The sequence below is a fragment of the Leucoraja erinacea genome, chromosome 1, assembly GCF_028641065.1.
Source record: "Leucoraja erinacea ecotype New England chromosome 1, Leri_hhj_1, whole genome shotgun sequence".
NCBI lineage: Eukaryota > Metazoa > Chordata > Chondrichthyes > Rajiformes > Rajidae > Leucoraja > Leucoraja erinaceus.
Window position 1 is genome coordinate 21,033,588 of NC_073377.1, and position 22,077 is coordinate 21,055,664.

Below are 22,077 nucleotides of genomic sequence, written 5' to 3' on the forward strand. Positions count from 1 at the left end.
CCAGCGCATCGATCCAGTGCGGCGACCCAGGCAAGGCATCGCCCGCTCCGCGATAGCGATAGCACTCCAGCGCTGTGCCGCCAACGAAGCCGAGGTGCTGGGCGGTCCCCGCCAGGAAACGGCGCTCCACGCCCGCTGGTAGGGACCTAGAAGTATAATTACCTCCTTCCCCCACAGTAAGTCCATTTCTCCAACAAACGAAGAACAAAACTTACTAAAAACTTTTAAAAAAGTTTCTCTAAACTAAACTAATCAGAAGTAGACACAAAGTGCTGTAACAACCTTTTTTTTGTAAACAACCATCTGCATTTCCTTGTGTTCCATTTAACTATTCAGAACCACCTTTGACAACCAACAATAACAAAATACTGATACTTTTCTATGTTTCTATATGTATTCAAGTTTATCAACCTCAATGAGTCATCAGAAACAGTTCACCATCAACAGTAGACAATGCAAGCAAGTTGCCAAATGTAAACCAATTCCTTTATTTTGCCATAATAGATTGTATAAGTGTATTCAGTAAATAATTATATATTCTTTTCTTTATATATATCCTTTTTTGTTTTACTCAGACATAAAGCCATAGGTTATCCTAGGCCACATGATAAATTGACAAATTACTTATATACAGCACAAAAAAAATATTTCTGGTATCTAGAAGAGCATGTTTACATTGCACAGTGTCACATAATCCAATTACTTTTGCAAAGATATTATGAACCAAAGAAAAGAACCCAACTTTAAAAATATATTTATCACATATTTCAATAATTATACAGAATCTGATGCCCAAAAGAATTATCATGTTGAATTCAGCCGTATAACACTGCAAGTTTTCCACCATTGGGGAACCTTGTCTTTCTTTATTAAATTAATAGTATGAATTTTCTGTTTATACTGTGATACAAAGATTTGCCTGTTGCAACGTTTGCTGTTTATCTTGTCATTCATGAGATTCTAATATTAGCCATCTTCCTTCCAGTAATGGTGGTGGTTGGAGTATTGGGAAGGGGGTGGGTGGGAGGCAGCGTTAACAGTTCAGAGGGTTAATTTGAAGTGGGAATGGGTAAAACAAGGGGGGAATGAAAAAACAAATGAGACTCAGAAAGTGAAGGCTGCAAGTACGTATTCAAGCTACAATGTTCCTTCTTTCCAAGTAAATCGTGCTGCTTCAGCGGACCAACAAGTGAAATCAAAGATATCAATTTCTGTAGAAAAAACAGAACTGCTTTCTTTAGACATCAATGGTTGGTGGAAGACTTCAGAATTCTGTTGAAATCAAGGATCGAGCACAATTGGTTCCAGAATCCAATGCACAAAAGTAAGAATATTCTGTCCTTTTCAACATGATGGTGGAAATGAAAAAGGTAGAGGCCATAAATGTCCACACATTTCAATGAACATTGAAGTGGTTATATAAATCTTACTGCCTCTCAGGCCAATTCGACCCGTTAAAAAAATATAATAAAAGATCCAAGTAGTACACTGATCCATTTTCAATCGAATCCTTGATGTCTTTGCTCAAGTTGCACTTTCCTTTCAATCCTACGCCCTTGCACATAGTCTTGAATTAATAGGCTTGAGAGTGAGTGCAAATTGAAATTAATGTCCTGTAAAAGTAACAAAAAACAAACACAGCAATTCAGACAAAAATCAGTTGAAAAAACACAACATGTTCGTATTTTTAACTAAACCAACAAATTCCTCCCCAAAATATTTAACAAATAAATACTTCACTCTTAATATTGTCCATTAATGTTATCCTTGAAGTATCAATTTAATAGTGTTGTTCAAAACTACGAGAGATTTTGATTAAGAAGGAGAATAGATTGAGTGGACGCACAGAGTCTCTTGCCCAGAGTGCGGGAATCGAGAAACAGAGGGTATATGTTTGTGGAGGGGGAAAGATTTTATAGGAATCTGAGGGGCAACGTTTTCACACAGAGGATGATGGGTGTATGGAACAAGCTGCTGGAGGAGATAGTTGAGGCAGGGACTATCACAACATTTAAGAAGCAATTAGACAGGAACATGAATAGGACAGGTTAAGAGGGATATGGGCCAAATGCAGGCAAGTGGTACTAGTGTAGATGGAACATGTCGGTCGATGTGGGCAAGATGGGCTGAAGGGCCTGTTTCTACACTGTATGACTCGATGAGAGATTGTTTCCAATGACAAACGGGTGAGCAACCCATACAATGCAGTTGACAAAAGTTCCCGAGGTGAAGTAAAATTATTAAACAATTTCAGTTAGATATGATTTGGAATGCAAGTCTGAAAAAGAGTGGTGGAAGCTAATTCCAGAGTGATAGAAATACACAAAATTGTGCACATGAAAAAGAACATAAAAGCAGGCTTAATCAAACTAGTCTTAAAAAGAAGCAGATACAAGAGAGATCAGCCAAATTGCTTCATTCTAGCCTATCATTAAGCATCTTAATTCACCCCATTACCTTAAGTTACGCTGAATAGCTGGGCAAATACAATTGAACATAAATTATTTAGTATTTGGGAATAGCACTTTTCTCCTGCCTTATCTTAGCTAATCTAGGATCGTATTACAGAACAATTATACAGAATTACAAATTTATCATGTTAAAAGAATATATTCAGATTTTTCATTATTTCCTAGATTAATGTCTTGCACGTGATGAATATAATATAATGAACTTTCAATCATAAACAAACTCAACTGGAAAACTTGAATACTGGATACTACTTCCTCATACACAATGGCAAAATACGTTATTATCCTTTCATAGCGTTGATTAGTCGATTTTATTCTGCCACTTTTCATATTTTCATTAATAATCTTCAGTTATAAATTCTCTATTGTGGCTAACATTCTCAAATGAGTGTTGGGGAAGTTAAATGTAATCTGGAGGCTACTTTTTCAACCCAACTTTGTAGTGCATAGACTAAATAGGAGGAAGGAACCCATTTTTCATTCTCTTCTGCATGAAGGCAACCCAAATATTTTATTTGTAATAGGCATGTTTTTGTCAATGTATGCTCAAATCATACGTTTTATAATTAATGCTACTTAGCCATTAGACAGAAAATCAATTTACTAAAGACTGTACACAAAGTACAGTGATTCTTAGTTAGCCAATGTACAGATAAACTTAAACTATTACAGGATATGTTTGCAGTGAGAGACTACCCATTGATACAATATATTTTACAGGGAATTTATAATCCAGTTATATTCCCCAAAGAGTGAATTTGAACCATTTCTTACTTTTGTTTTACTATTCTGTACATAACCAAGAGAAAATCTATAAATAGACTGAAATTTTCAGTATATTGTGCCCCAGTTGGTGCGACGACTTTTGAAAAGGAAGTTATTTTAGTACCACTCTGCGGGTACTATAAATTAAGTAGATTAGGAGGTTGCATTGCTTTACCTTTTTCAAACCTCTTGGTGACAAATCTTTACATAATTTGTTAGAAACGGAAGGACATAATGACGTGGTCCATCTAACATCAGTGTCAGTCATACTGCACAAAATCTAGCCCTTTTCGGCCATCGCATTTCTGCCGATCTTTTTGCTCATCTACTACTTCAATTTTCCCCACGTTAGAACCATATCCTTCCATTCCTGGCCAACTGAAATGTCTGAAGAAGGGTCTCGACCCAAAACGTCACCCATGCCTTCCCTCCAGAGATGTTGCCTGTCCCGATGAGTTACTCCACCATTGTGTCTGCTTAAATGTCTCTTAAACGAGTAATTGTATCTGATTCCACCACTTCCTTCAACATGATCCAGATATCAACTTTTTTGTTCAAAAAAGTACCTCTCAGAATCACCTCCTTCCTATGTCCTCTCATTTTTGATTTGCTAACCAATCCCTCATTTTTGTTATCAATCTAACATCAACTTTCATGAGAAAGACGGCAAAGTTTCAAAAACGTGGCTCACCACCACCTTCTCCAGGGCAGTGAGGAAAGGGCACAGAACTGCCAAAAATCATTAAATATATAAAAAAACTAGTAGGACCAGGAAGCTATTTGAAACTATTCCGTAAGGCATTCAACAAGGTTCCGCATGGTAGGCTGTTCTAGAAGGTTAGATAGCATGGGACCCAAGGAGAGATATGCTGAATGGATAGCAAATTGGCTCCATGGAAGGAAGCAGAGAGTGATGGTAGAAGGTTGCTTCTCGGGCAGGAGGTCTGTGACTAGTGGTGTGCCTTAGGGTTCGGTGCTGGGCCCATTACTGTTTGTATATCAATGACTTAGATGAGAACATACAGGCCAAGATTAGCAAGGTTGTTGATGATACAAAAGTTGGTGGTTTTGCAAATAGTGAAGATGTTTGTGAAAGATTGCTGCAGGATCTGGATGGATTGGCCATGTGGGCGGAGGAACGATTGATGGAATTTAATACAGAAAAGTGTGAGGTGTTGCATTTTCAGACGTCGAACAAGGGCACAGTAAGGGGGAAATCCTTTAAGACCGAGATGAGAAAAACATTTTTCACACAGAGAGTGGTGAATCTCTGGAACGCTCTGCCACAGAGGGTAGTTGAGGCCAGTTCATTGGCTATATTTAAGAGGGAGATAGATGTGGCCCTTATGGCTAAAGGGGTCAGGGGGTATGGAGAGAAGGCAGGTACAGGATACTGAGTTGGATGATCAGCCATGATCATATTGAATGGCGGTGCAGGCTCGAAGGGACAAAACTGTGACCCCTAGTTCTGGACTTCCCCAACATCGGGAATAATCTTCCTGCATCTAGCCTGTCCAACCCCTTAAGAATTTTGTAAGTTTCTGCAGAATCAGGGCTGATTCTCAGTATTCCTAGAACTCCCAGTTAAATCAGGGTTGATTGATTTAAAGAAAAAGCATGGAAACCAGCCCTTCAGCCTACCAAGCCACGCTGGCCAGCACTCATACTAGAGCAGGGAGGTCCTACTGCAGTTGTACAGGGTCTTGGTGAGACCACACCTGGAGTATTGCGTACAGTTTTGGTCTCCTAATCTGAGGAAAAACATACTTGCCATAGAGGGAGCATCTTGCCATAGAGGGAGTACAGAGAAGGTTCACTAGACTGATTCCTGGGATGGCAGGACTTTCATATGAAGAAAGACTGGATAGACTCGGCTTGTACACGCTAGAATTTAGAAGATTGAGGGGGGATCTTATAGAAACTTACAAAATTCTTAAGGGGTTGGACAGGCTAGATGCAGGAAGATTATTCCCGATGTTGGGGAAGTCCAGAACTAGAGGTCACAGTTTAAGGATAAGAGGGAAGTCTTTTAGTACCGAGATGAGAAAATCATTTTTTACACAGAGAGTGGTGACCGCTTTTCGGGGATTCCGCAACAGCAACTTTCCCGCCGAGTTGCGGGGTTGAAGAGTACCTGGAGCAGGGCTTTACATCGCCCGGCGCAGCTTTAATGGCCGCGGGACACTTACCATCGCCCGCCGGGGACTTTAACTCTGACATCGGGAGGAGTGTAGGGGAGAGATAAGACTTTGCCTTCCATCGCAGTGAGGAGGAGATTCACTGTGATAGATGTATGTGTAAATTGTGTTGTGTCTTGGTTCTTTTTTCTTGAGTGTATAACTGCAGAAATTTTGTTTGAACGTCAAGAGGTTCAAATGATAACAAATAAATTGTATTGTATCTCTGGAATTCTCTGCCACAGAAGGTAGTTGAGGCCAGTTCATTGGCTATATTTAAGAGGGAGTTAGATGTGGCCCTTGTGGCTAAAGGGATCAGGGGGTATGGAGAGAAGGCAGGGATGGGATACCGAGTTGGATGATCAGCCATGATCATATCGAATGGCAGTGCAGGCTCGAAGGGCCGAATGGCCTACTCCTGCACATATTTTCTATGTTTCTATATGGGAATTTAGGATAGAGAGCAGGAATTAAGATTTCTAGCCCATTTGGATCTCTTCTGAGGAAGAGATGACTTGTACAAGAGGGACAGGTTGCCTCTGAACTTCAGGTGGACTAGTATCCTTGCAGGCATGATTGGTAGTAATACTCAAGAGCTTTTAAACTAGAGAGGCAGAGGGTTGAAAACCAGAGTAGTTGGTCAGAAATTGGAAGGAGTGATGGGAAGGTAAAGATCAGCACCAGCAAATCTCAAAGGAAGGACAGGCCTAAAGAGGTAAAGCAATATGGTGATGCTGATGAGCTAAGTGAGTTTATTTCAATGTAATTAATATTAGGGAAAAGCCGAAGAACTTAGAACCTGGATTGATGCTTGGGACTATAATGTTCTGGACATTGTGTCAACGTGATTGAGAGGGGGATATGACTGACAGCTCAATGTTCTGAGGTTTCGATGTTTCAGACATAATTGAGATGGAGCCAAAAGGCGGAGAGGTTGCACTACTTGGTCTGGGAGTGTCATGGCAGCACTCAGAGGGGACATATGGAACGTTCGTCCACTGAGGCTGTATGGATGGAGTTTAGAAAGAAGAATGGTGCAAGCACTCTAGTAGGATTGTATAATAGACAACCCAATAGCAAATGGGAGATGGAGCAACAAATATGTGGACAGATTACAGAAAGATGCTAAACCATCAGGGTTGCCTTAACTTTCCCATTATTGACTGGAACTTGCTCAATGCCAAAGGTTTAGAGGCAGAAATTGTGAGGTATATCCAAGAAGGTTTCTTGAAACAATGTATGGATAGCCCAACCCGAGAATGGAACATACTGAACCTTGGAAAATAAGCCTGGCCAGGTGGCCAGTGTTTCAGTGGAAGAGCATTTTAAACAATAGACAATAGGTGCAGGAGTAGGCCAGTCACCCCTTCGAGCCAGCACCGCCATTCAATGTGATCATGGCTGATCATCCACAATCAGTACCCCCATTCCTGCCTTCTCCCCATATCCCCTGACTCCGCTATCTTTAAGCGCCCCATCTAGCTCTCTCTTGAAATTATCCAGAGAACGGCCTCCACTGCCATCTGAGGCAGAGAATTCTACAGATTCATGACTGTCTGAAAAATTGTGTCCTTATCTCCGTTCTAAATGGCTTACCCCTTATTCTTAAACAGTGGCCCCTGGTTCTGTACTCCCCCAATATCAGGAACATGTTTCCTGTCTCTAGCGTGTCCAAACCCTTAATAATCTTATAAGTTTCAATAAGATTCCCTATCATCCTTCTAAATTCCAGAGTATACAAGCCCAGCCGCATCATTCTCTCAGCATATGACAGTCCCGCCATCCCAGGAATTAACCTTGTGAACCTACGCTGCACTCCCTCAATAGCAAGAATGTCCTTCCTCACATTTGGAGACCAAAACTGCACACAATACTCCAGGTGGGGTTTCACTAGGACCCTATACAACTGCAGGGGGACCTCTTTGCTCCTATACTCAACTCCTCTTGTTATGAAGGCCAACATGCCATTCACTTTCTTCACTGCCTGTTGTACCTGCATGCTTACTTTCATTGACTGATGAACAAGGACCCCCAGATCCCATTGTACTTCCCCTTTTCCCTACTTGACACCATTTAGATAATAATCTTCCTTCCTGTTTTTGCTGCCAAAGTGGATAACCTCACATTTATCCACATTAAACTGCATTTGCCATGCATTTGCCCACTCACCCAACCTGTACAAGTCACCCTGCATTCTCATCGCATCTTCCTCACTGTTCACACTGCCACCCAGTTTTGTGCCATCTGCAAATTTGCTAATGTTACTTTTAATCCCATTCATCTAAATCATTGATGTATACTGTAAATAGCTCTGGTCCCCGCACCGAGCCTTGCAGTACCCCACTAGTCATTACCTGCCATTCTGAAAGGGGCCCGTTAATCCATACTCTTTGTTTCCTGTCTCCAAACCAATTTTCTGTCTATGTCAGCACTCTACCCCCAATACCATGTGCCCTAATTTTGCCCACTAATCTCCTATGTGGGACCTTATCAAATGCTTTCTGAAAGTCCGGGTACACTACATCCACTGGTTCTCCCTTGTCCATTTTTCTCATTACATCCTCAAAAAATTCCAGAAGATTAGTCGAGCATGATTTTTTTTTTGCCGCAGTAATCGCAAATCTACAAGTTTTTAAATTATTTTGACTAGTGAGAAGACCTTGCCGAAAGGTGCTAAATTGGACGAAAGTAAACTACAATGTAATTGGGCAGGAGCTCGGGAGGATACACTGGGAACAATTGTTATTGGGTAAGTCCACATCTGACGTGGGAGTTGTTTAACAGCCAGTTGATTGATGTTCAGAACAGCTATGCCCTCAAGTGTTGGATATTTCCACCATGGGGAAAAGGGTTCTGACTGTCTACATCTATGATTATCTATGCCTCTCATAATTTTATATACCAATCATTTTATATACCAATACAAATTTATATTAAGATGGATAAATCCCCAGTACCTGATTTTTGAGAGAGCTAAGAGAGGAGATTGCGAGAGCATTGTAGAAGATCTTACTGTCTTCTCTAGCCATAGACAAGGTCCCGGAGGACTAGAGAATATCTGATGCTGTTACTTTATTAAAGAAGGGAAGTAGAGACAATCCAGGGACTGGCAAGCCTTACGTCAGCAGTAAAGAAACTATTGGAGAGAATTCCACGCAAAAGGATTTACTCCCATTGGTACACGATGGTTTAATTAGGGACAGTCTGTATGGCTTTGTACACGGCAGTCTGTGTCTTACTAACTTGGTTGACTATTTTAAGGGGGTGAGGAAGATGATTGATGAGAGTAGGATGATGGATGGGCAAGGCTCCCATGGTAGGCTGATTCAGAAGATTAAGATGCACAGGATTAATAGTGTCTCGTTGTCTCGTTGTCTACTGCATTCCGTTGTCTCTGTACTGTTCACTGACAATGACAATTAAAGTTGAATCTGAATCTGATCTCCGGTACAAGATTATCCACCAGGTGGCACCAGCAATGGCTGCCTTGCCAACAATCTGTCTGTCCTTTCTTTTGTTTTGTTATTTTAAGTAGGTATTAAAGAGTATGTTTTAGTGTTTCTTGGTTTGTTTTATGTGGGGGTGAGGGGCTGGGGGAAGCTTTTCTCCAATCTCTTACCTCGGCGGAGATGCAATTTTTTTTCCGTATCGTATCTCCGTCCCCACTGTGACCTAACATCGTGGAGTGGCATGGCCTTTCCTAGAGACCGACCCGGCGCTTCAACCATGGGAGCGGCGTGGACTTACCATCACAGAGCTTGTGATCCTTTTGCCGGGGATCAACTGTGGAGAGCTCCAATCGCGGGCCTGCGGACTTTAACATCGTGGAGCCCTCGGCCACTGGTTAGAGACCGATTTGGGAGCTCCAAGCCACGGAGAGTTTCAACCGTCCCGACTCGGGAGTTTCGATCACCCCGACGCGAGGGCTTCAGATCGCCAGCTGCGGGAGCTTTGATGGCCCCGACTACGGATGGTTCGACAGCCCCGAACGCGGGAGAATAAAGAGGCAGAAGATTGGACTTTATTACCTTCCATCACAGTGAGGAATGTGGGGAGCTGCTGTGGTGGATGTTTATGTTAAATTTTATTTTAAATGGCTGTGTGTACGGAGTTTGTACGCTCTCCCTGTGACCACGTGGGTTTTCTCTGGGTGCTCTGGTTTCCTCACACACTCTAAAGACGTACAGGTTTGTAGGTTGATCGGCTTTGGTAAAAACTGTAAATTGTCCCTAGTGTAAAAGTGTAGATTAATTTTCGTGTACAGGGATTGCTGGTCGGCGCGGAAACGATGAGCTGAAGGGCCTGTTCCCGCGTTGTATCGCTAGACTAAACTAAATTAATTCATGGATCAAACCATATAAAAAGGAATGATATGCGCAATGTAAAATGTCTGAAGGAAAGGACAACAATCAAGGAACCCATCATGACTGCAGCTTCTATGATGCCATTTTAATTTATCCCACATACCTGCGCCATATCCCTATATTATCCTGTCAATTCACCTGCCTATCTACAATAGTTAAATGCAAGTTCCTTTTTTACAATTTAGCAAACTGTTGAGAAGTTGTTGGCTTGGTGACAAAATGTGCAATGCTCAGAACATTATGATTTTTCTCATTATTTTTCATATTTACAGGCGAAGGCCACGTACGGTCATAAAAAAATAGTAGAATTAAGCCATTCGGCCCATCAAGTCTACTCCGCCATACAATCATGGCTGATCCATCTCTCTCTCATAACCCAATTCTCCTGCCTTCTCCCGATAACCTCTGACACCTGTACCAATCAAGAATCTATCTATCTCTGCCTGGAAATAGGAAGACTTGGTGAAGCAGCACTTGAAGTAGTGTTCAGTTTTGGTCACCCTGCAGTAGGAAAGATGCTATTAAGCTGGAAAGAGCTCAGAGATTTATGAACATTTTTGCCAGGACTAGAGCTGTAAGATCATAAGATCATCAATTGAGCTGTAAGATCATAAGATCCTAAGTGATAGTAGAATAAGGCCATTCGGCCCATCAAGTCTACTCCGCCATTCAATCATGGCTGATCCATCTTTCCCTCCTAATCCCATTCTCCTGCCTTCTCCCCATAACCTCCGACACCAGTAATAATAAAGAATCTATCTATCTCTGCCTTAAAAATACCCACTGACTAGGCCTCCACAGCCTTCTGTGGCAAAGAATTCCACAGATTCACCACCCTCAGACTAAAGAAATTTCTCATCTCCTTCCTAAAAGAGCGTCCTTTAATTTGGCGCCATGACCTCTTGTCCTAGACTCTCCCACTAATGAAAACATCCTCTCCACAGCCTCTCTTTCAATGCCTTTCACTATTCTATATGTTGCAATTAGGTCCCCGCAATTCTTCTAAACTCCAGCGAGTACAGGACCAGTGCCAACAAATGCTCATCATATGTAAACCCACTCATTCCTGGTATCATTCATGCAAACCTCCTCTAGATCTTCTCCAGAGCCGGTACATCCTTCCTCAGATATGGTGCCCAAAAATGCTCATAATATTCCAAATGCGGTCTGACCTGCACCTTATAGAGCCTCAGCATTATATCCTTGTTTTTGTATACAAGCTCTCTTGAAATAAATGCTGGCATTGAGTTTGCTTTCTTTACTACCGATTCGACTTGCAGATTAACTTTTTGGGAATCGTGCAGCAGGTCCCTTTGCACCTCTGATTTCTGTATTCTCTCCCCATTTGGAAACAGCATCTCGGGAGAACATGGACCCGAGGGTCTCGATCTGAAACGTCTCCTACCCACATTCTACAGAGATACTGCCTGAACCACTGAATTACTCCAGTCTCTTTTATCCGCACAATGGTTAGAAATATTGCTAAATTGAGAAAGTAGATATTTAAACATGATGTTTTCATCATTGTAATGGGGAGCTTAAATTAATATTGAAGCAAATACATCATATTTCAATTCAATGATGTTTGGAGTTAAGTTCTAAATTTATAGTGGCATCGCTATTTCAATAGGCTTACAAGGCACCAAGACCTGGAAATCGAAAATGCTGATGCATGTGGGTTTACATATGATGGCCAACCAAAAACACAAAACCAAAGCATATAATTGAGAACACAGCCTAGAGCAGAGTGGAAGTTGTACCCCACGCAGTGGCGAGACCTTAGTTCTCACTCAGCACGTTTTAGTTTTAGTTTAGATATTCGCCATGGAAACAGGACTTTCAGCCCAGCAAGTCCACCCCGACCATCGATCACCCCTTCACACCAGTTCTCTGCTAGCCCACTTTCTCATCCACTTCCTACACACCGGGAAAATTTACAGAGGCCAATTAATCTACAAACCAGCATGTCTTTGGGATGTGGGAGGAGACCAGAACAAACCAATGCAGTCACAGGGAGAATGTGCAAACTCTGCATAGATAGCAGAGTTATCATCAAGATTTTGGTTTATTATTGTGAAGTATGCCAAGGTGCAATGAAAAGCTTTGCTTTGCATGCTGCCCAAACAGATCAGATATACCAAAAATAAATATAAAATTAAACTCAAGTACAACAGATAGACAAAGGGGAAGCTGGAGAGTGCGGAATATAGTTCTCAGCATTGTAGCGCATCAATTCCATAGGCAAAGTCAGATGTACCCAACCTTATTGAAGGATGATTCACACCTGATAACAGCAGAACAAGCTGTTCCAGAGTCTGGCAGTGCAGGCTTTCATGCTTCTATACCTTCAGCCCAGCGTGAGCATGGAGAAGGAGGAATGACGGGATGGAACAAGTCTAATTATTTTGGCAGCTGCTCCGAGGCAGCTTAAATTGCAGATGGAGTGAATGGTGGGAAGTCTGGTCTGTGTATGGACTGGGCTACACCTACAATTCTCTGCTATTTCTAGCGATCTGGGGCAGAACTATTCCCAAACCAAGCTGTGATGCGACCAGACAGTATGCTTTAAATCGTGCATCTATAGACATTTGTAAGGGTCATTGGAGACATGCTCAATTTTCTCAGTCTTTGAAGGAAGTAGAGGTGTTGGTGTGCCTTCTTGGCTGTCACATCAGTTTGGTTGGTCCACGACAGATTGTTAATAATATTAACTCTACGGAACTTGAAGCTCTCAATCGTTTCCACTTCAGCACCATTCAGGCTGATTGGGACATGTACCCCACCACGCTTCTTGACCTCAATTATTAGCTCCTTTGTCTTGCTTACATTGAGGGAGAGATTGTTGTCCTGATACCAAGTTCTCTCTATGTCTTTCCTGTATCCCAGCACGTCATTGTTTGTGATCCTGCCCACCACAGTGGTGTCATCTGCAAACCTGTCGATGGAAGTAGAGCTGAATTTGGCCGCACAATCATGAATATCTAGGGAGTATAGCAGAGAACCGAGTTCACATCCTTGCGGGGCACCAGTGTTGAGAATTATAGTGGAAGTGGCATTGTCACTTATCCTCACTGATTGAGTACTGTGGGTCAGAAAGTAGAGGATCCAGTGGCGGAGGATGAGTTTGGATGGGATTATGGCACTGAAGACAAACCTATAGTCGATGTATAGGAGTCTAACATAGGAATCCTTGTTGTCTAGGTGTTCCAGAAATCCATCTCTGGAGATGCCAAAGGCCAGGGAGATGATGTCTGCAGTGGACCTGGTGTGATAGTAAGCAAGCTGCAGTGGATCTAGGCAGGCTGGCAGGCTGAAGTTAGAGTGTACCATCACCAGTCTCCGGAAGCACTTCTTGATGGTGGATGTCAGAACCACTGACGGTAATCATTAAGGCACGTCACGTTACTTTTCCTGAAGCAGGTGGGGACCTCAGGATGGAGTAGTGGTTAAGGATGTCCATGCATACCACTCCCAGCTGGTCCTGAGAATACGCGGATTCCATCTGGACAAGTAGCTTTCCATGCATTCACACTCAGAAACGTCAATCTTACATCAGCCACAGTAAACATTGGTCCATTGCACACGAGAATGGCAGATGAGACTGGAGGTATGTCCACCATCCTGTTGTTCAAGGTGGACGTAGAATGCATTGAGTTCATTACCGTTGAAAGTGCCCATCCGCGTTCTGTAGCTTGTTAAAGCATACTGGCCTTGACACAATCTACAGTGCCAATTGCTTTGGTACTCCAGCTTGGACTGGAATTCTCTCTTGGCATCCTTAATGGCTTAGCAAAGATCGTAGATAGATTTCTTGTACTACTTGGGATCGTTTGACGAATGCTGTTGACATAGTTCACATGCAATTGGACCTCACGATTATTCCATAGTTTACGGTGCACATCTTTGAGCAAGATAATGCCAGAGCGTATTGACTGTTTGCGTGCTCTTCAGAGAAGGATCGACTATCATCTAATACAATCAACCTTAGCCTGAGGCAATATTAACCCCCACTATGCTCACTTATCTATTCCTGGTCAATTCTAACCATTCGATTCAATAAGGTACTTTGAGAGCTTCAGGTTCCTAGTTGTAAGTATCATTTATCCTGTTTGAACTACATTGACGCTCTGATCAAGAAAGCACCCCATCACCTCTACTTTCTCAGAAGTTGATGGAAATCAATCACATCTCCAATGACGTAGCAGTTTTTGAAAGATATGCCACAGAAAGTATAATATTTGATACACCATAACTTGGTATGGCAATCTACCGTGTTGGGACCCTTACACTTTTATTATCTGCACTTTCCTTGTAGACGTAACACTACATTTTGCACTGTTTAGTTTTTCTTTTGCACCACCCTGATGTACCTATGTATGTTATAATTTGCCTAGATAGCACGCAAAAAGGTTTTTCACTGAATAATGGATCCACGTGACAACAATAAACCAATTACTAAATTCTATAATGTAATAGCATCTAGCCTTTCACGAGTGTGTGATTGGGTGGTTAGCAAAGGAATGAGAGGTATAAGATATTTAGAGACTGGGTCACATTTTCAAAGTGGGTGAGCATGTTCATTTTCATTTCTACATTCATGTTTATAATTTATAGCATTATTATAATCCTTGGAAAAAAATATTCTTGAAGTTTAAAGGCCACAGAAGTAATTGATCTAACTTTATGTCACAGTCTGCAAGAATAAAATAGAAAATATTTTTTTATAGCAGAAGTTTTACAATGGATGAATCAATCAACTTAAAAAATCTTTTTGTGATGGGTATTCCATGTCCCAGTACAAAATAGAAAAGCACAGATGTCAAGTATGGCTCAGTGGAATCAAAATGTTTTGGGTTCCTGCATAATTCAAAAGATTTGAGCATAAATCCACGTTGATATTCCATTGCAGTACTTACAGGCTAGAAAATGAAACACCACCTATTTTCTTCACTGGACTTAAACTCTCCCTGTGCGCTACTGTGAAGAGTAGTATGTGACAATTACTCCACAATAAGTGTGAAGCAACAGATTATTTGCTCACTTTTGGGACTTTACTAAGCATAACTTGCATGCTATGTTATCTATACGCCAAAGAATACTACTGTAAAATATGTTGCTACTTCCTGTGCTCCGATCGTGCCATTGATTTCATTTGCCCATTTAAATGGAGTAATGTCTGCAAGTTCTGCACAAATTGTTAAATGGAAGAATTTCTGATATACCAACAGATTTGAAACTAGGCTGGAGCAGGGTAATTTGCTGAGAGAAAACCATTGCTGCCATTATCTCAAAGCATCCCTATTTTCCCTCCACATTTTAAATAATTTTTCCTTGATACATTATCATTTGTTCAAATGAATTGTAGGTGAAAAACAAAATCCAGAAAGCTTTCTTCTCCGCAGGCAACAAAAAAAAGTTTCACAAAAATACTTTCACACTTTCAAGTTTCCAATAGCACATTTGTAACAGTCAGTGAAAATTGAAAGTCACAAAATTTGAAGTGGTAACTGTGGAAGCTTTTCAGTTTCTGAAAAGGACTGACCTTTTTCCCCTTTCGAATGATCAGTGGACAAGTTAAAACCATTTTACAGTTTATGGGATCATGTATTGCCAAGGTACCCATTTACCTTAATTTGTGTTCCAGTCATGATAATCCTAAAATGCACACAAGCAATGCCTACCCAGTCCACTCCATTATTTCACCCAACGTTGCAATGAACATCTTACCCATGTGCATCATGTTGCTCTTGTTCCACATGTCCTTCTTCTGTGACTTCCTCTGCTCGTGCTAACTCGTCTGCCATTAGAGCTTCCTCCAGCTTTTTCCGCACCTGCTGTACTCGTTCTTCTTGTTTCCTATAGCATAGAGCATAATTTTATAGATGATATGCTTTCCAGATTTAACTCCATAGAAATTACTTGCAAATATCAATCTTAGTATTAGCAGATTTTGATCTGCAATCTTTTCATTTATATTTAATACTTGCAATATCTCGACGCTAAAGATTTTATCTAGAATGCAATGAAACACACTAAATTCAATGCATTGATTTTGTAGTTTAATAACATTTAAGGTTAGATGCCTCATCAGGTGTTACAGTTGCACGATGGCTTAACTATTTACTGGTCTTTACAATAGTTCCAAAATAGACTGGCAGTTAAAAAGATGTGATTGTGGCTGCTAATTTCAGTTTGAAGATCATGTAAAATAACATTTATTATTAAGAGAAATTCTTGCCTCCAATATTCTTTTGAGGATGGGGACAATAGGACAAAAGTAAATTTTGCTCATTTGTCTTTTGCAAAAATTGGTTATTTCACTATCTAATAACTCATCAAGGACAATCACACCAGCTATCACGAGTCATACTCAAAATCAATACTCAAGCAAATGCCTGTATAAATGTAATATAAAGATCATAAACAGAATACAGAATAAACCAATGGAAATGGTCAACATATGACAAGCTGTTCCAGCCCTCAAGACTTTTGGGCATTAATTACTATAAATGTTATTTTAAGAAAAATTGATCCATGAAGGGTTCACCAGTCCAAAGAAAACTGCTTAACAACATAACTCAAGGGGAGCCGTTGGTGCGAGGGGAGGAGTACCTGCGCTGTAAGTATAAAATACATCGCGGGGCTTGCTTTCACAGAGGCCCAGGGAGCCGTTGGTGCGAGGGGAGGAGTACCTGCGCTGTAAGTACAAAATACATCGCGGGGCTTGTTTTCACAGAGGCCCAGGGAGCCGTTGGTGCGAGGGGAGGAGTACCTGACACCAAAATCGGCAACGTTCCAGAGAAGGAGTCTGGGGGAAGCCTCTGGTGGAAGAGGACCGGGTTTACATTTTTACATTTCTGCCTTCAGGTTAAGGATTCTGGGAGTTAAGGATTCTGGGAGTTGAGTGTACAGTATTTATTAGTATTTATTAGTAAAGTTTAAAGGATAAAGTTTTGTGTTTTTTAATATTTAATATAGAGTTAATTTGGGAGTAAGATATGTCAGTGGAGATTGGCCCCGTGGTTGGCTCAGCCTGCAACATGTGGGAGATCAGGGATATGGTCGGTGTCCCTGGTGACTACGTTTGCAGGAAGTGTGTACAGATGCAGCTCCTGGCAGACCGCATTGAACGATTGGAACTGCGGCTGGATTCATACTGGAGCATCCACGATGCTGAGAAAGTCGTGTATAGCACGTACAGCGAGTTGGTCACACCGCAGGTAAAAGGTAAGAGGACAGAAAGGGAACGGGTGGCCAATAGCCAGCAAAGCAGTAGGCAGGTAGTGCAGGAGCCCGCTGCGGCCATCTCCCTCCTAAACAGGTATACCATTTTGGATACTGTTGAGGGAGATGGCTCATCAGGGGAATGCAGCAGCAGCCAAGTTCATGGCACCATGGGTGGCTCTGCGGCACATGATGGGGGGGAAAAGAGTGGAAGTGCAATAGTAATAGGGGATTCAATTGTCAGGGGAATAGATAGGCGTTTCTGCGGCCGCCAACGAGACTCCAGGATGGTATGTTGCCTCCCTGGTGCAAGGGTCAGGGATGTCACTGAACAGCTGCAGAACATTCTGGAGGGGGAGGGTGAACAGCCAGTTGTCGTGGTGCATATTGGCACCAACGATATAGGTAAAAAAAGGGATGAGGTCCTACAAGATGAATTTAGGCAGCTAGGAGATAAACTTAAAAGTAGGACCTCAAAGGTAATAATCTCTGGATTACTACCAGTACCAAGGGCCAGTCAGAGTAGAAATAAGAGGATATTGCAGATGAATACGTGGCTTGAAAAATGGTGCAAGGGGGAGGGATTCAAATTTTTAGGGCATTGGAACCAGTTCTGGGGGACGTGGGACCAGTACAAACAGGACGGTCTGCACCTGGACTGGAATGGAACCAATGTCCTTGGGGGGGTGTTTGCTACTGCTGTCGGGGAGGATTTAAACTAATGTGGCAGGGGGATGGGTACAAGAGCAGAGACAAGGGGGGGGGGGGGGGGGGGGGGGGGGGGGGGGGGGTGTAAAACGAGGGTAGAAGCAATAGGTAGCAAGGTGAAAAGTAAAAGTGGCAGGCAGACAAAACCAGGGCAAAAATCAAAAAGGGCCACTTTTTAAAATAATTGTATAAGGGGTAAGAGCGTTGTAAAATGAAGCCTGAAGGCTTTGTGTCTCAATGCAAGGAGTATTCGTAATAAGGTGGATGAGTTGAACGTGCAGATAGCCATTAATGATTATGATATAGTTGGGATCACGGAGACATGGCTCCAGGGTGACCAAGGCTGGGAGCTGAACATCCAGGGATATTCAATATTCAGGAGGGATAGAGAGAAAGGAAAAGGAGGTGGGGTAGCGTTGCTGGTTAGAGAGGAGATTAACGCAATGGAAAGGAAGGACATTAGTTTGGAGGATGTGGAATCGGTATGGGTAGACTAAGGGGCAGAAAATCTAAGGGGCAGAAATCGCTGGTGGGTGTTGTGTACAGGCCACCTAACAGTAGTAGTGAAGATGGAGATGGTATCAAACAGGAAATTAGAAATGCGTGCGACAAAGGCAAAACAGTTATAATGGGTGACTTCAATCTACATATAGATTGGGTGAATCAAATTGGCAGGGGTGCTGAGGAAGAGGATTTCTTGGAATGTATGCGGGATAGTTATCTAAATCAACATGTAGAGGAACCAACGAGATAGCAGGCTATTTTAGACTGGGTATTGAGTAACGAGGAAGGGTTAGTTAGCAGTCTTGTTGTACGTGCCCCCTTGGGCAAGAGTGACCGTAATATGGTTGAGTTCTTCATTAGGATGGAGAGTGACATTGTTAATTCAGAAACAATGGTTCTGAACTTAAAGAAAGGTAACTTTGAGGGTATGAGACGTGAATTGGCCAAGATTGACTGGCAATTAATTCTAAAAGGGTTGACGGTGGATATGCAATGGAAGACATTTAAAGACTGCAGGGATGAACTACAAAAATTGTTCATCCCAGTTTGGCCAAAGAATAAATCAGGGAAGGTAGTACATCCGTGGATAACAAGGGAAATCAGGGATAGTATCAAAGCGAAGGATGATGCGTAAAAATTAGCCAGAAAAAGCAGCATACCAGAGGACTGGGAGAAATTCAGAGACTATTAAATTCATTAAATAGCATCTATTAAAGCAGAGGAGGACAAAGGGCTTAATTAGGAAAGGAAAAATAGATTATGAAAGAAAACTGGCAGGGAACATAAAAACTGACTGCAAAAGTTTTTATAGATATGTGAAAAGAAAGAGATTAGTTAAAACAAATGTAGGTCACTTGCAGTCAGAAACAGGCGAGTTGATCATGGGGAACAAGGATATGGCGGACCAATTGAATAACTACTTTGGTTCCGTCTTCACTAAGGAAGACATAAATAATCTGCCGGAAATAGCAGGGGACCGCGGGTCAAAGGAGTTGGAGGAATTGAGTGAAATCCAGGTTAGTCGGGAAGTGGTGTTGGGTAATTTGAATGGATTAAAGGCCGATAAATCCCCAGGGCCAGATAGGCTGCATCCCAGAGTACTTAATGAAGTAGCTCCAGAAATAGTGGATGCATTAGTAATCTTTCAAAACTCTTTAGATTCTGGAGTAGTTCCTGAGGATTGGCGGGTAGCAAACGTAACCCCACTTTTTAAGAAGGGAGGGAGAGAGAAAACGGGGAATTGCAGACCAGTTAGTCTAACATCGGTAGTGGGAAAACTGCTAGAGTCAGATATTAAAGATGGGATAGCAGCACATTTGGAAAGTGGTGAAATCATTGGACAAAGTCAGCATGGATTTACGAAAGGTAAATCATGTCTGACGAATCTTATAGAATTTTTCGAGGATGTAACTAGTAGCGTGGATAGGGGAGAACCAGTGGATGTGGTGTATCTGGACTTCCAGAAGGCTTTCGACAAGGTCCCACATAAGAACTTAAAGCACCCGCCTTTGGGGGTTCAGTATTGATGTGGATAGAGAACTGGCTGGCAAACAGGAAGCAAAGAGTAGGAGTAAGCGGGTCCTTTTCACAATGGCAGGCAGTGACTAGTGGGGTACCGCAAGGCTCAGTGCTGGGACCCCAGCTATTTACAATATATATTAATGATCTGGATGAGGGAATTGAAGGCAATATCTCCAAGTTTGCGGATGACACTAAGCTGGGGGGCAGTGTTACCTGTGAGGAGGATGCAAGGTGACTTGGATAGGCTGGGTGAGTGGGCAAATGTTTGGCAGATGCAGTATAATGTGGATAAATGTGAGGTTATCCATTTTGGTGGCAAAAACAGGAAAGCAGGCTATTATCTAAATGGTGGCCGATTAGGAAAAGGGGAGATGCAGCGAGACCTGGGTGTCATGGTACACCAGTCATTGAAAGTAGCCATGCAGGTGCAGCAGGCAGTGAAGAAAGCGAATGGTATGATAGCTTTCATAGCAAAAGGATTTGAGTATAGGAGCAGGGAGGTTCTACTGCAGTTGTACAGGGTCTTGGTGAGACCACACCTGGAGTATTGCGTACAGTTTTGGTCTCCAAATCTGAGGAAGGACATTATTGCCATAGAGGGAGTGCAGAGAAGGTTCACCAGACTGATTCCTGGGATGTCAGACTGTCTTATAAAGAAAGACTGGATAGACTTGGTTTATACTCTCTAGAATTTAGAAGATTGAGAGGGGATCTTATAGAAACTTACAAAACTCTTAAGGGGTTGGACAGGCTAGATGCAGGTAGATTGTTCCCGATGTTGGGGAAGTCCAGGACAAGGGGTCACAGCTTAAGGATAAGGGGGAAATCCTTTAAAACCAAGATGAGAAAAACATTTTTCACACAGAGAGTGGTGAATCTCTGGAACTCTCTGCCACAGAGGGTAGTCGAGGCCAGTTCATTGGCTATATTTAAGAGGGAGTTAGATGTGGCCCTTGTGGCTAAGGGGATCAGAGGGTATGGAGAGAAGGCAGGTACGGGATACTGAGTTGGATGATCAGCCATGATCATATTGAATGGCGGTGCAGGCTCGAAGAGCCGAATGGCCTACTCCTGCACCTAATTTCTATGTTTCTATGACCAAGCTAGAATGCAGAAATAATCTGTAAATTGTTTTCTCTTCCACCAACTACCTCTCTAGTACCCTCTCCAACCATACTTTGAGTGTGCAAGTGAATTTAGGATTGCCTGTACAATTGAGATTATTTTTTATCCGTCTTAGATGCATTCCTCTCTTCTAGGTGCCCACCAAGATAAACCTCCAGTTCTTTCTTGGTCTGGTCTAGAAAGAACCTGGAAAATGGCACCAAATTAATTTCCAAATATTAATATAAAGATCTTTAGTTAATTCCTCAGCAATTATAACACAACTTTCTTTTATAAAAAGGTAATCTCTAGCTTCAAGGAAAACGTATTCTGCCACAGCCTCCCTCAAATCATATTTCCTTTGCTCTAGGTGGTTCCTCAAGCAGGGGCCCAGTCCCCAATGATTCTCCATGATGCTACCAATCACTCTGAGTTAACAAATCCAATATTAGTGACTAAATTCCCAAAGAAATGCTTTAAAAAAAATTTAAAAAAATCCTGTCGTTTTAGACCATAGGTTCAGGAGGCCATTTGGCCCTTCGAGCCAGGATCGCCATTCAATGTGATCATGGCTGATCCTGCCTTCTCCCCATATCCCCTGACTCCACTATTTTTAAGAGCCCTATCTAGCTCTCTCTTGAAAGCATCGAACCTGCCTCCACTGCCCTCTGAGGCAGAGAATTCCACAGATTCGCCACTCTCTGTGAGAAAAAGTGTTTCCTCGTCTCCGTTCTAAACGGCTTACTCCTTAATCTTAAACTGTGGCACCTGGTTCTGGACTCCGCCAACATCGAGAACATGTTTCCTGCCTCTAGTGTGTCCAAGCCCTTAACAATGTTATATGTTTCAATGAAACACCCTCTCTTCCTTCTAAACTCCAGAGTGTAAAAGCCCAGCTGCTCCATTCTCTCACCATATGACAGTCTCGCCATCCCAGGAATTAACCTTGTAATGCATAATTTGGCATTTTTTTTAAACAAGTAAACAGTTGAGTAGACAAAATGTGTAGGAAGGAACTGCAGATGCTGGTTGAAACTGAAGATAGACCCAAAAAGTTTGAGTAACTCAGCAGGACAGGCAGCATCTCTGGAGAGAAGGAATGGGTGACGTTTCAGGTCGCGACACTTCTTCAGACATAATGTCTGATAAAGGGTGTCGACCTGAAACGTCATCCAACAGTTGAGCAGAGATGGCTCACTTCTTATTCCCAATTCAAAGGAGAGATTTGATTACATGATT

General features: G+C 42.1%; 1 protein-coding gene across 1 annotated transcript in view; it reads right to left on the minus strand.

The window, feature by feature from the left end:
* Positions 1-464: 464 nt before the first annotated feature.
* LOC129712785 (methyl-CpG-binding domain protein 2-like) overlaps positions 465-22,077 on the minus strand; it is a 104,631-nt gene continuing 83,018 nt past the window's right edge. Inside the window, exons 6-7 of the mRNA XM_055661551.1 lie at positions 15,505-15,633; positions 465-1,613 (exon numbers count right to left, since the gene is read on the minus strand). Coding sequence (XP_055517526.1) covers positions 1,574-1,613; positions 15,505-15,633 — 169 coding nt within the window. The 3' untranslated portion in view covers positions 465-1,573. The remainder of the gene's footprint in view (positions 1,614-15,504; positions 15,634-22,077) is intronic.